The following is a 12,446-nucleotide window of genomic DNA, read 5'->3' on the forward strand; positions in this document are numbered from 1 at the left end:
CCAGTTTGTTCAATGTCTCACTGCTCTGCACATTCTATATGATACAAATGCATATTCCAGCGAGTAGTTTGACATTTTAATTCTATGACTTCTGGATCCTGAGAAATATTTTCTGAGTGGATATATGAAAACTCTGCATAAGGTTGTGTATGGATCGTGTTATATTGTACTGAGTTTAGTGTATTTTCCAACCCAATTTGACTTCATCGAATTGAGAAATCTTCAATTCAACCTGATATTAGCTCTAAAAAGCAAAAACCAAGCCAACCGAATTGGTAAGTTGGATCATTGGGCTATTTTCTCAAGGGTAAGACTTAGGTACAGTAGTACTAAGGTGCTATTCCTTAGGTTCCCTTCTTAAAATTATGCTATGTGAATTTTTTCTCATGCGATGGAAGTGTATTTTTTAGTTAAGTATCTACATAGCAGAATTTTGAGAGGGGAACTTGAGGAACAGTACCTAAGGTACTGTACCTAAGTTTTGTCATTTTCTCAAATCTATTTGAGTCCATCTTTCAATCAAATTATTACAATTTAAATTGAGCCTAATTCTCCAATTCCAGTAAAATTAAGTCTCAATAATCAAAATAAATTAAACTAACACATTTAAAATAAACCCATGATCTAAAATAAATCGAACTAAGAAACTTAAAATATACACACATATGTATATTAATCAATTAATATTGTGCTTTGGATAGGGTTACTTGGATTAAAAAAATTTGACAGCCCTAACCTAATCCAACCAAAGTTTCAAATTAACTTAGAACTCAATTCAACTTATCAAACCATGAAATACCAATCCAAAATGTTGGATAGGATTAGGTTGTGTTCAGCAAATCATTGGGTTTAATGTACATCCCTAAATTAATTTCATTTCTTGGATATAAGTATTGTAATTTTATAAAATATATATATGCGAAGGAACACCCTTCCCCCTCTCCCATTTATTTACGGTGCGGTCAAAAGTCAAATTGTCTCTACTAACTTATGTTCCATTAAACATGGTGTGATTTACTAGTTCTAGTAGGATGTGTTGTGAATTGATAACTGTGATGATACATGTAAAATGCACACCAATTAATTAATGAACATGAATATTCAAAAATTTAAAAATTTTATCGAAGGGATTTATTTGAAAGGAATTAATTTCTGCTAGCCATTTTTAAGTGAAGCAATTTTAAAATTAGTGAGATATTTAATCAATTATAGACATTATGTTTGAATGGAGGGAGAAAAGTTGTGATGTAAGATCTTAGAATGAGGACTGAGAAGGCAAGTGTTTTGGTTTCTCCAATCCAGTCCAACATATGAGGAAAATGAAGGAACTATATATTGATGGTGGATATTTTATAAAAATGAATTAAATATTAAATTAAAAAAGCTTCACGGATTCACCATCTGGGTCAGGATGGCCGAGTGGTCTAAGGCGCCAGACTCAAGTTCTGGTCCTCTAACGAGGGCGTGGGTTCAAATCCCACTTCTGACAACTTTTTCTTCTTATTTTATTTTTTTCCCCCAACCCTTTTTTTTCCTGCACTTTACTAACGCTTTGGCAAAGAACATGCCACTAATTCTGGGAAAATTGCCATTGGATGAAAATTGGGTTCAAGTATAATGAAGGTCTTTACTTTGATTAAATTATCTTGGTAATTCAAAACTCAATCCAATAGAGAAGTTTTATGGTTTACACTTTACACTACCACCATTATTGTACTTCTTTTTTTTTAGAAGGACCATTATTGTACTACTGGTGTCTGGTAAAAAAAAAAAAAAAAAAGAAGAAGAAGAAGAAGAAGAAGGAGAAAACCATTTGAACATTTGTTCTACCTTCATTTATAAATAAAACAGGGAAAAAAAATCATTTGAACATTTGTCACTATTCACTAGAAGAAATTGCTCATCCTTTGGCTAATGTGTTGATATATTTATATTTATATACATCTTTTATTGTTTTATATGTTGTCTTCTTGGGCAATGCTTCTATACTTATGCCTTAAAATTGTAGTTCAGAGTCTTCAGACTATATATCATAATGGTCTAGAATGATGGGATTTTTGCACTGAAATCTTATAATATCTCAAAGCTAGAAACAAAAAGCCCTTCAGCAAAAATACCTTGTTTTCTTAACACCACAGTTGCTAATTGATTTTTGGAGCCAAAGTCATCATTTCTTCTGCATAGTATGCTGACAATTTTTGAACAATTGTATGTTATGAGACCTAGCACTTAAAAAAGAAGAAAAAAGAGAGACACAAATGAATACAATCAATTACACAAAAATGATTTAAAATTAACTTGTAATACAAAACTATATTCAAATTTCAATAATCCATTAAATTTTATCTTAGCCTATAATACAAGAGAATTGTTACGCTCAAAATATTTTTACAACATTTCATAGGTAGTAATTTGTTATTGGTTCTAACTTGAATCCACAACTTAAATTACTTTTTTTCCCACCCATAACAACTATTAAATATATTAGCCTTAAATTACTTTTCAATAATCCATTAAATTTTATCTTAGCCTACAATACAATAGAATTGTTACGATTAAAATATTTTCACAACACTTCATAAGTGGTAAGTTGTTATTGGTTCTAATTTGAATCTACAACTTAAATTATTTTTTTACCCACCATAACTACCAATAATAATCTGTCACTTAAAATTTGTTGTGAACATAGCATTTCCTTACAATTAAAACCAAAAAACAAATAATAATAATTGAGAGATGCTACGTCCACAACATTTTCACAACAATCATAGGTGGTTAGTTGTTATTGTTTCAAATTTGAATCTAACATTAAGATTACTTTTTTTGCCCCAATAATAACAATCAGTAATAATCTGCCACTTAGGATTTAATTTGTTATAAAAATGTTGTGAAATTATTGTGAACATATCATTTCTCATAATAATTAGTTATAATAGAATCAATTAAAAGCTAAAATTTTTGAACAAAAATTTTCTTTTAAAAGCAGATTCAAAATTGACATGTTTTGTTTTTTCCTTGAAATAAATAAACTAACTCAAACCCATATAAAAGGAGAGGAAGAGATTTTTGTGTTTAGAACTTTTTTTTATTATTTATTTATTTATAAAAGTTTTTTTAAGATTTATACATTTGTGTAATGAAGTTTATTTATGCGTTTGTCAATCAATCACTAAAATAAAAGTGAATGCTCTAAAATGTGTGAAAACACAAGAGCTATTTAGACCCCCAAATTAAAATTACGGCTCAATAAATTTCACTCTAACTTATACTAAGTGCAGAAAAGAGTAAATGCGAGCGTATAAACAAACAAATTACTCTAACCCATATTCATAATAACACAGTAGTAAAATGAAAGGTAAAAGAGTAGGGAAGAAAGATGCAAATACAAGATAATACGTCGATGTGTTATCGAAGAGGAAATTGAAGTACTCAGCGTAAAACCTCTTCGCCGCCCTCTAAGCGGTAATCGATCTACTAGACAATCAGTTGGGATACATAGGATAGCGAGAGACCCTCCAAGTCTAATCTACCCAATGTACCTAAGCTCTCCAAGCTCCTACTCCAACAAGGCTTCTCAAAACCGTGTCTTGTCTAGCTTTCCGGATCCCGCAATACACCCGATTGCATCCACTAAGCCTTATCGGCTTCTTTTGGCAATTCCCCAAAGTTTCCCAAACTCCAAAACACTCTTTACACTCTAAAAATGTGTGGGTTGTGTTTGGGTATAAATCTCCTCTCAAGGTATGACAATGGGAGAGGGAATAAGAAGAGGCTACAATGATTTCTCACTAAGAATAGGTAGCTCTCTCTCTAAAAGATGGGTATGTGTGTTGTAGAAAACCTATCTAGGGTTTTTTTTTCTCTGAATAACCTCCTTTACATTTGTGGGTAATGAGGGTATATATAGTATGAGTGAAGGGTAAGAAAGTCACACTCAAAAATCCTTCAAGTAGAATATTTCGCAACTACCTTGCGGGAAGGCCTTACTCGCAAGACCCTCGCGAAAACGACAGCGTGGCACGGCTCTTCAGCTTCCTGTCATGTGCTCCTCACATGCCCTTTTCGCGGGAACCCTTCTCGCAAGTTAGTCGCGAAATGCACTCATCTTTAGTTAAGCTTGAGTTTTCACCAACTTAATACTAAACTCAATATAATAAAATCCCACAAAATACAAGGAACAAAATTAAAGCAAATACAATAATTTTTGTCATGAAATAAAGCCAACATAAAACATAGTTGTAAATCACAACTTTACAAAAAGAAATGTGATGAGACCTATCACAAAAAGAAAAAAAGAAAAAAAAAAAAAGAAACATTGCAGTCATTAAGTGAGGTTTTTTTATTTTTTTTATTTTATTTTTATACAAGATATGAATTATATTCTAACCTAATCTAAATATATATGTGTATGAAACTTCCTTTTGAAAACTTGAATTTCGGCTCTTGCCCCCTCCTCCACTATGCAAGAACTTTGTATTGTGGAGTAATCATCAACTAAGGGTGTGAGGTAGTAATTACTGACAAAATAGTAACTAGTGTCCGTTAGTTCTTAGAGTTATATGTAAGTAGCGTTGTGTTAATAGGCATTGTAAATTGTCCACTAAGAAATTACTTTATGTCAGATTTGTTATTGACATTATAAGGTGTACAGCCACTAGAGTTAAAAATTTCGAGTCTCACTTGTAACTTCAGAGATATTTTTAGACTCTCTCATAAATTCATTCAAATCTTTAATTGATTACACACCTTAATAACTCATTCACAACATAGTGCCAGTTAACATTTCCCACGTAGATATTACCCGTACTAGGTTGAAATCTCAAAGAAGCTCCGGTTATGGGTGAGTTTGGTTCAGCTTTTTGAAAAAGTGCATAATGAAAAAGTAGAGTTTTGTAAAAGTGCATAATGAAAAAGCTGAGTGTTTGGCTAGCACTTATAAAAGTGGCTTTTTGAGGGGTAAATGACCAAAAAGGACAATGTATATATAAGGGAATTTATTTCATACTTTTTTTTTATTTTTTTATATGTGAGTTTGTTTCATACTTAAATCAATTACTTCATCATACTTAAATCAATTTTTCTCTTTCTAAAAAAATTATTTTTTTCTTACCAATATTAGCTAATAATAACCTACCACTTAAGATTTATTGTGAAAGTATTGTAAAAATATTGTGATAAAAATTGATAGTAATTTTAATTTTAACATACTATTAAAATTATTTTTTTCTCTTTCTAAAAAAATTATTTTTTTCTCACCAATATTAGCTAATAATAGCCTACCTTAAAATTTATTGTAAAAATATTATGAAAATATTATGATATAATTTTTTTTTTCTCCCTTTTTTTTCTCTCCACACACGTGGCTCTACTTCCTTTTTTTTTTTTTCTCCTCTTTTTTACTCATCCACCCACGTAGCCACACTCTTTTCTTTTCCTTTTTCCTTCTTTCCTCTACCATCTTCAGTCCAGAACATTCCCAGCTCTCTTTTTTTTTTTTTTTTTTTTTTGCCTCTTAGCACTTCGGTCCAGAACACAGCTCTGCTTCTTCTTCTTTCTTTTTTTTCTTTTTTTTTTTTCCTCTTAGCACTTCGGTCCAGAACACAGCTCTGCTTCTTCTTCTTTCTTTTTTTTCTTTTTTTCCTCTTAGCACTTCAAATCGGAACACATCGGAACCATCGGAACCAACGCCAGAACTCATCCTTTATTCTTTTTTTTCACACTCCAAAGAAGAAGATGATGATGATGAAGATGAAGATGAAGATGATTGAAACATAAGGATTTTGGGATTTTGGGTTTTTTTTTTCTATGGATTTTGGGTTGATTTTGAGTTGGGTTTGGGATGGGTTTTCCGGATTTGAGTTGATTTTAAGTTGTTTTTGTGTTGATTTTGAGTTATTTTTGGTTTGGTTTTGTTCATTCTGTGTTCGGAATATCAAAGGTTGAAATGGGTTTTGTTGATTGTGGGGGTAGACCGGTGAAGAAGCAGAGGAAGACGAAGAGGAAGAAGACGAAGAAAAAAGACACAGATGAGAGATGAGGGTGTGAGAGAACTGATGGGTATTTCGGTCTTTTTGGTTATTGCAACGGTAATATACAAAACGCGCATAGCGCGTTTTGATTTATGGACCCCTGAGGGTCCATATTCCTTCCGCGTTTTGCCCTCAGTTTTTATAAAAGTTCAAAACGCAACTTTTATAAAAAAGCTGCGTTTTTGAGCTTACCAAACGCAAGTCTTGGTTGAGCTTTTTTGAAAACGCCCTTTTTGGGCTCAAAAAGTGGAACCAAACGGGCACTATATCAAACGGCTATGATTGATGGTTGTATTGCTTGTGGAGAGCAGACAGGCATATGGGATCTGCATGTTCTTATTTTACCAGTCCTTTCTCATTGTCTTTTACTCTGCTTGTATTTTTTTCTCTCTCTTGCCAATAAATTACTAGTACAATATAAAATCAAATTAATCCATATCAAACAAAAACCATCCAATCCATCAATTCTTGGCCCCCCAAAGAAGCTAGCCTGTTTAAATAGGCCTTAAGAGTTAAGTATATAATATAATGGATTTATTTACCCAGAAAAAATGGATTGAAAGTCACAGTATTTTAATGCAGCAACCAGACAACAAATTATTATTGTACCTTCTAAAAAAACTAATTGTATTATAATTATATAAGAGGTCGGTTAGTGTATGCTTTTAGGATATATATCGGTTATTTATTATTAAAATTTTTTATAAAAATTAAAAAAAAAAAAGTTGTCAGGAAAATTAGACAAGTTTTCATTTTTCTGTAAAAAATAAAAAATAAAATTGTTTATTAATCATGCATTAGTAAATCCCTAATATAAAAATGACCTAGCTAGCAGCAAAGAAAGTTCTAAAAATAGAGAAAAAAAAAAAAGGAGAAGAAGAAGAAAGCAAGCAGCAAAGCAAAGAAAACAAACAAATCAAAACAGCATTTAGTTCTACTTCCACAGTTCCACTTACACTAAGTTTCTGAGTTTGATCAGTACATGCATTTTCCACAACTGCTTGGCTGACGAGAGGGATGAGCCAACACCCTTTGGACTCTAGCACCAACCACCAGCAACAAGCACATGACACATTGATTTAATCATTTGAATTTTTTCTTCATAATGTAAATGGTAGGTGTATTTTCTGACATTCCCATTTCAAGAAAAATCTTTTTCATTGCTTTTATTAAGTAGTTCAGACAATGGCCTAGAATGTTGGGACCTTTTACATTGAAATCATATTATATGTCAAAGCTAGAAGCATGAATGATGAAACCCTTCAGCAAAAATACATTTTTTTTTTAACCTCAATTGCTAATTGATTGTTGGAGCCAATTTCGTAATTCTTCCGGTATAGCATGCTGACAGTTTTTGAATGATTGTATTTGTATGTTAAGTTCAATGAAGTTATTCAAGCTATTTTGTAGGATGATAAAACAACTTCAGCAGCTTCACATTGCAATTCACTCGATATAATCCTTACAAGTAAAGAGTTTTCTTTTTTAAAACCCCTAAAATGATTTAAATATTAAAAGTCAGGATCTATGAAAGAAACAAGATTCATTCATAAACTAGCCTTAAAACTTCTTTCTTATTTTTTTTAATCTACCTATCACCTGTTTCTCAATTTGATGAACCAACCAGGTCCTTTGTGGACCAAGAAAAAGATGAAAAAGCGCAACAGCTGAATCTTAAAGCATTTGAAATCTGCAAGTTTTAATTTTCCTATATGGCAAGAGTAACCATGGGCTGTATTTTTTTATCCTTACTGCCCCAGTGTTCTTTCTCTTTGATTCCACCTAGATAGGCTAGATTTATTCTTTGTTTGGAGACCTTTTTTTTTTTTTTTTTTTTTTTTTTTTTTTAATTATTTGTGTTTAAATTTAATTTAAGTTTCTGGCTCATCTCAAGCTTTGTTTTATGTTTAGCTGAATTATTCATCTCAAGATTTCCATTGTTATAAGTAGAAGGTGAAGCTTTATTTGTTTTCAAGTGATTATTAATTCCCATCAAAAAATAAAAAACAATTATTTCTTTAAGTAAGTAAATATTTAACTTTTGTTAAACTATTTTGTGCGTTAATAGCTAGTAATAATAAATACAGGATGTTTTTGTATTTAACCCAAATCTAGGGTGTTTACAATGTTTTTCCATTTTGGCCCAAAAAAAAAAAAAAAAAAAAAAAAAAAACTAGAGCCCTAAATTCCTCTAATACATTGAATGTACAAAACCATGAAAATTCAATGAAAAATTGTGTATATTAGATGTACAAATTGTTTGGATTTAAAGTAAAATTTTAATACAATGGATATGTTAAATGTACAGAATTTTTTAAATTCAACGGAAAATTGTGTACATTTAATGTACAGATTGTCTACAGTACTTTCAGTAAAAAAGTTTTTAATTTCAATTAAATAAGTTGTTTCCAAACGAGCTCCTAATGTACACAAATTTCCGTTGAATTTAACAATTCTGTACATTCAACATATCTAACGTATCTAAATTTTTCTTTAAATCTAGACAATCTGTACATCTAACGGACGCAATTTTTCGTTGAATTTAACAATTCCGTACATTCAATGTATTCAACGTATCTAAATTTTTTATCAAATCTAGATAATCTGTACATCTAATGTATACAATTAATTTTCTGTTGAATTTAAAAAAAAATCTGTATATTTAACATATCCATTGTATTTAAATTTTACTTCAAATCTAGACAATTTTCATTGAATTTTCATGATTTTATATATTTAACTTATTAAATATATCCAAATTTTTCTACAAATCACATTTTGGATTAGACGTGCAATACTTTTTAAATCCCTCACAAAAAATTTCAACTTTTTCATCTTTTGCTGTTTTTTTTTTTTTTATAGAGAATTTCAACTTATAGTGTCCGCTCCTGATGATAGCTTTTTATCATCAGACCAAGACATCAATCAGTTTTTGGTGTAAGTGGGGATTGACCCCTAGATCTTTTATACAACCATAAGAGACTTTATCAGTTGAGTTAATTAGAACCAACCCCTTCTACCGTTTCTAACTTTTAACTTTAAAAAAAAAAAAACTTTTTAATCTAATGGTTGATATTTAAAGTAACATTTCTAACTTTCGATCACAACTATTAAAAAGGTATTGCAGGGTGCGCTAGCTATTGCATGGTGCAACAGCTAATCTCAATCCAAAGAAAAACCCTAATTCCTATGTTCGCTATAAAAGCACCCAAAACTGCAAGTCACTCACACCGCCTCAGACTCTCGCACTTAAAAACACTCAGTGGTTAGCTCTCTTTTCTCGTTGCAACAATGGGTCCTCCTCGTGGCCGTAGTGGTGGATTCGGTGGCCGTAGCGGTGGATTCAGGGGCAGAGGTGATGGAGGAGGAAGAGGCAGAGGAGGAGGAAGGTTTGGTGACAGAGGAAGTGCCATGAAAGTGCGTGGCGGAGGACGTGGTGGCCGTGGTTTTGGTGGTGGTGGTGGTGGAAGAGGCCGAGGTGGTGGTGGAGGAGGTAGAGGTGGTGGAATGAAAGGTGGAAGTAAGGTGGTGATTGAGCCTCATAGGCATGAAGGTGTGTTCTTTTCTAAGGGTAAAGACGATGCTATTCTTACTAAGAATTTGGTCCCTGGTGAAGCTGTCTACAACGAGAAACGGATCTCTGTCCAGGTCTTTATGATTTTAAAAAACTGTTTGTGGATTTATATTTGTTAAATTATGGAAGTAGGTATACCCTACTGTGTGTTTAGGATTAGCTTATAAGTTTAAAACAATGAGCTTTGCCGAAAAAGTTTTACCTTTTGAGCTTATTTTGGTGAAACCAATTTTTTAAATTTGCAATCAGCAAAAGCAAAACAAACTATTTTTGTATTCATAGTGGTAGATATATTTGTGCTCGAAAGGTTCTTTTTGTGTTCATTGTTTGGTGATTAAAATTTTGCTGATTTGTTGAAAGTTGGAATACCCAGGAATATTTGATCTTTTTTAGCCTATTCTGTTTTGTTTACATGTATCCGTTTAAATACGGCTTATTTTGTTGAAATTAAAAATTTATTATCGAAAATTCGGTAAATAAAGAAAAAAGTTAGTTGAAATAATACAACGAATAGCAATAAAGCCTATAAATAATAGTAAATATATTTGTTACTATTGATGTTTGGACTCTAAAAACTCTCATTTTGCTTCTACAGAATGAAGATGGAACAAAAGTTGAATACAGGGTTTGGAACCCATTTCGTTCAAAGCTTGCTTCTGCCATTCTTGGTGGGGTTGATAATATATGGATTGTGAGTGTCTCTTTTTAGTTCTCAATTTCATTTCATTCGTGTACTGCATGTATATGTCTTTGCTTCATTATGATTTTTATTATTGTTATTATTATTTTTAAAAATCTGTAAAGAACTGAACTTGTTTTTCCTAAAATGAAGAAACCTGGTGCGCGGGTACTTTACCTTGGGGCTGCTTCTGGAACCACAGTCTCTCACGTGTCTGACATTATTGGCCCTGTGAGTATTTATTGAGAAATATGTGGTCTTTACATGCTTTGGTTTATTGGAAATAGTTGCTTAAAGTTAAAAATTTTTGTACTTTGATTAATTGTAGACTGGAGTGGTTTATGCAGTGGAGTTTTCTCATAGAAGTGGTAGAGATTTGGTTAACATGGCAAAGAAGCGTACTAATGTTATCCCAATCATTGAAGATGCTAGACATCCTTCCAAGTATCGAATGCTGGTTGGCATGGTGGATGTGATATTTTCTGATGTTGCTCAACCGGATCAGGTTTGTTCTTTATCTGTTTTTTTAATAGATAGGGCCATGAAATGATGGTCTCTATCAAAAAGAGATGCCCAAGGTATTAAGTGGTCTAAATTAGGAAAACAAATTCACAAATTTAAGCATGGTTTGTCCCTATAAAAAAGATTGCTCTTTTTTGAAACTCTTTTTGACTATTTTATATGTCATTTGGACTTGAGATGCATAGTTTTATGTTTGTTTTCCTTGTCTTCATTCTTTAATGGTAAATGTCTTATTTGATTTATATTTTAGTTAAGAAACCTAAGCTTTATATGCAAATCTGTCTGGTTTTAATTTTTCACATTTTGTATCTTGTTTTATATTATGACTCATATAATGAGTTACTTTAGATTCCGCTTCAAGACATATTGGGTGTTGCAAGCCCGAGTTTTTGATGCTGTTGTTTAGTTATGTCTTATTTATTGTTTGAATTTATATTATATTATATTATATTATTTTTACCTTTTTATCTGGTTTTCATCTTGAGAATATGATAAGTTACTCAAAAAATACTGTGTATATGTATCTTTTTTTTTTATCATTTAATGTTTTTGCGTATATTTCACTTGTTAGGCATTGGGGTTTGGTTATTTGGCCTTATCTATATCATTTAGGGGGAAAAAAAAATACTTACTATGCTCAAAGATGAACATTTAATGCTACATTTTTCTAGTAAATTCTTACTAGAATCTTTTAATTTTTCACGTTTTGTATCTTGTTTTATGTCATTACACATATGATGAGTTACTCGGAATCCCCGACATAATGGGTGATGCAAGCTCGAGTTTCTGATGCTTTTATTAAGTCATTTCTTCAATATTATTATTATAATTATTATATATACTCAAATGTATAATTTTTAGAACTTTTAATCCTGTTTTCATCATGAGCATATACTCTGATGCTTGTATTTTTCACTTGAATTTTCTTGCTATGCTCAAAGATGAACACTTATTCCTACATTATAGGTAGGAAGAATTGGCTATTATTCTAAAGATACATATATAAAAAATTGACAATTGCATAATAAAATGGTTTCTAGGATGGATATTAATATAATGAAAAAATTATCACCTGTAAATGGAATGCTCAATGAATTTACTACCCTTATAAGTCCTGTTTCCCAACGATAGTTTTGATAGAGTACTTGGATGTTTACAAATTCCAACTGATTGATAATTTTCCATCTTTAAGAAGCATCATGGAATAATTCAAAGTGCCAAATGTGGAAAATTTAATTTAAACTTGGTGGTGGTAGACTCCCATGTTCCTAGAAAGAAACATAAACAAAGATGCTGTTCATGTTGATACATCTTCATGACCAAAAGTTGTAATTAAAACTACTGAACCCCCTCAAAAAGATGACAATGTAAACTGATATGTCTCACATATCCTTCATACTTTATCTGTTTTTTCCTTTTATTGTCTTTGCAGGCAAGGATTCTAGCTTTGAATGCATCATATTTTCTGAAAGCTGAAGGTCATTTTGTAATTTCCATCAAGGTTTGTATATGTTCTTTTTCTCATGTTGATTATGTATTTGGACTCATGATTACATGATTGACAGAAGTGTTTGTCCTTTTTTGACAATTTCAAAGTGTAATAATTAAAAGGGTTTGGTTAATGATACACATTAACCATCCA

The 12,446-nt window shown here is 31.4% G+C and overlaps 1 protein-coding gene and 3 non-coding genes across 4 annotated transcripts in view; all 4 read left to right on the forward strand.

The window, feature by feature from the left end:
• Positions 1 to 1,405: 1,405 nt before the first annotated feature.
• Positions 1,406 to 1,489, forward strand: TRNAL-CAA (transfer RNA leucine (anticodon CAA)). Its single transcript has one exon. It is a non-coding gene; the product is annotated as a tRNA-Leu (tRNA).
• A 7,810-nt stretch (positions 1,490 to 9,299) lies between these two features.
• LOC126699438 (rRNA 2'-O-methyltransferase fibrillarin 1-like) overlaps positions 9,300 to 12,446 on the forward strand; it is a 48,126-nt gene continuing 44,979 nt past the window's right edge. Inside the window, exons 1-5 of the mRNA XM_050397268.1 lie at positions 9,300 to 9,677; positions 10,199 to 10,294; positions 10,436 to 10,513; positions 10,611 to 10,787; positions 12,237 to 12,305. Of these exons, the coding sequence (XP_050253225.1) occupies positions 9,321 to 9,677; positions 10,199 to 10,294; positions 10,436 to 10,513; positions 10,611 to 10,787; positions 12,237 to 12,305 (777 nt within the window). The 5' untranslated portion in view covers positions 9,300 to 9,320. The remainder of the gene's footprint in view (positions 9,678 to 10,198; positions 10,295 to 10,435; positions 10,514 to 10,610; positions 10,788 to 12,236; positions 12,306 to 12,446) is intronic.
• Positions 11,130 to 11,201, forward strand: LOC126701318 (small nucleolar RNA snoR60). The gene has a single exon (XR_007647298.1). It is a non-coding gene; the product is annotated as a small nucleolar RNA snoR60 (small nucleolar RNA).
• LOC126701316 (small nucleolar RNA snoR60) lies at positions 11,533 to 11,598 on the forward strand. The gene has a single exon (XR_007647297.1). It is a non-coding gene; the product is annotated as a small nucleolar RNA snoR60 (small nucleolar RNA).

The sequence above is a fragment of the Quercus robur genome, chromosome 9 (genome assembly GCF_932294415.1).
Source record: "Quercus robur chromosome 9, dhQueRobu3.1, whole genome shotgun sequence".
NCBI classification, from domain to species: Eukaryota; Viridiplantae; Streptophyta; class Magnoliopsida; order Fagales; family Fagaceae; genus Quercus; species Quercus robur.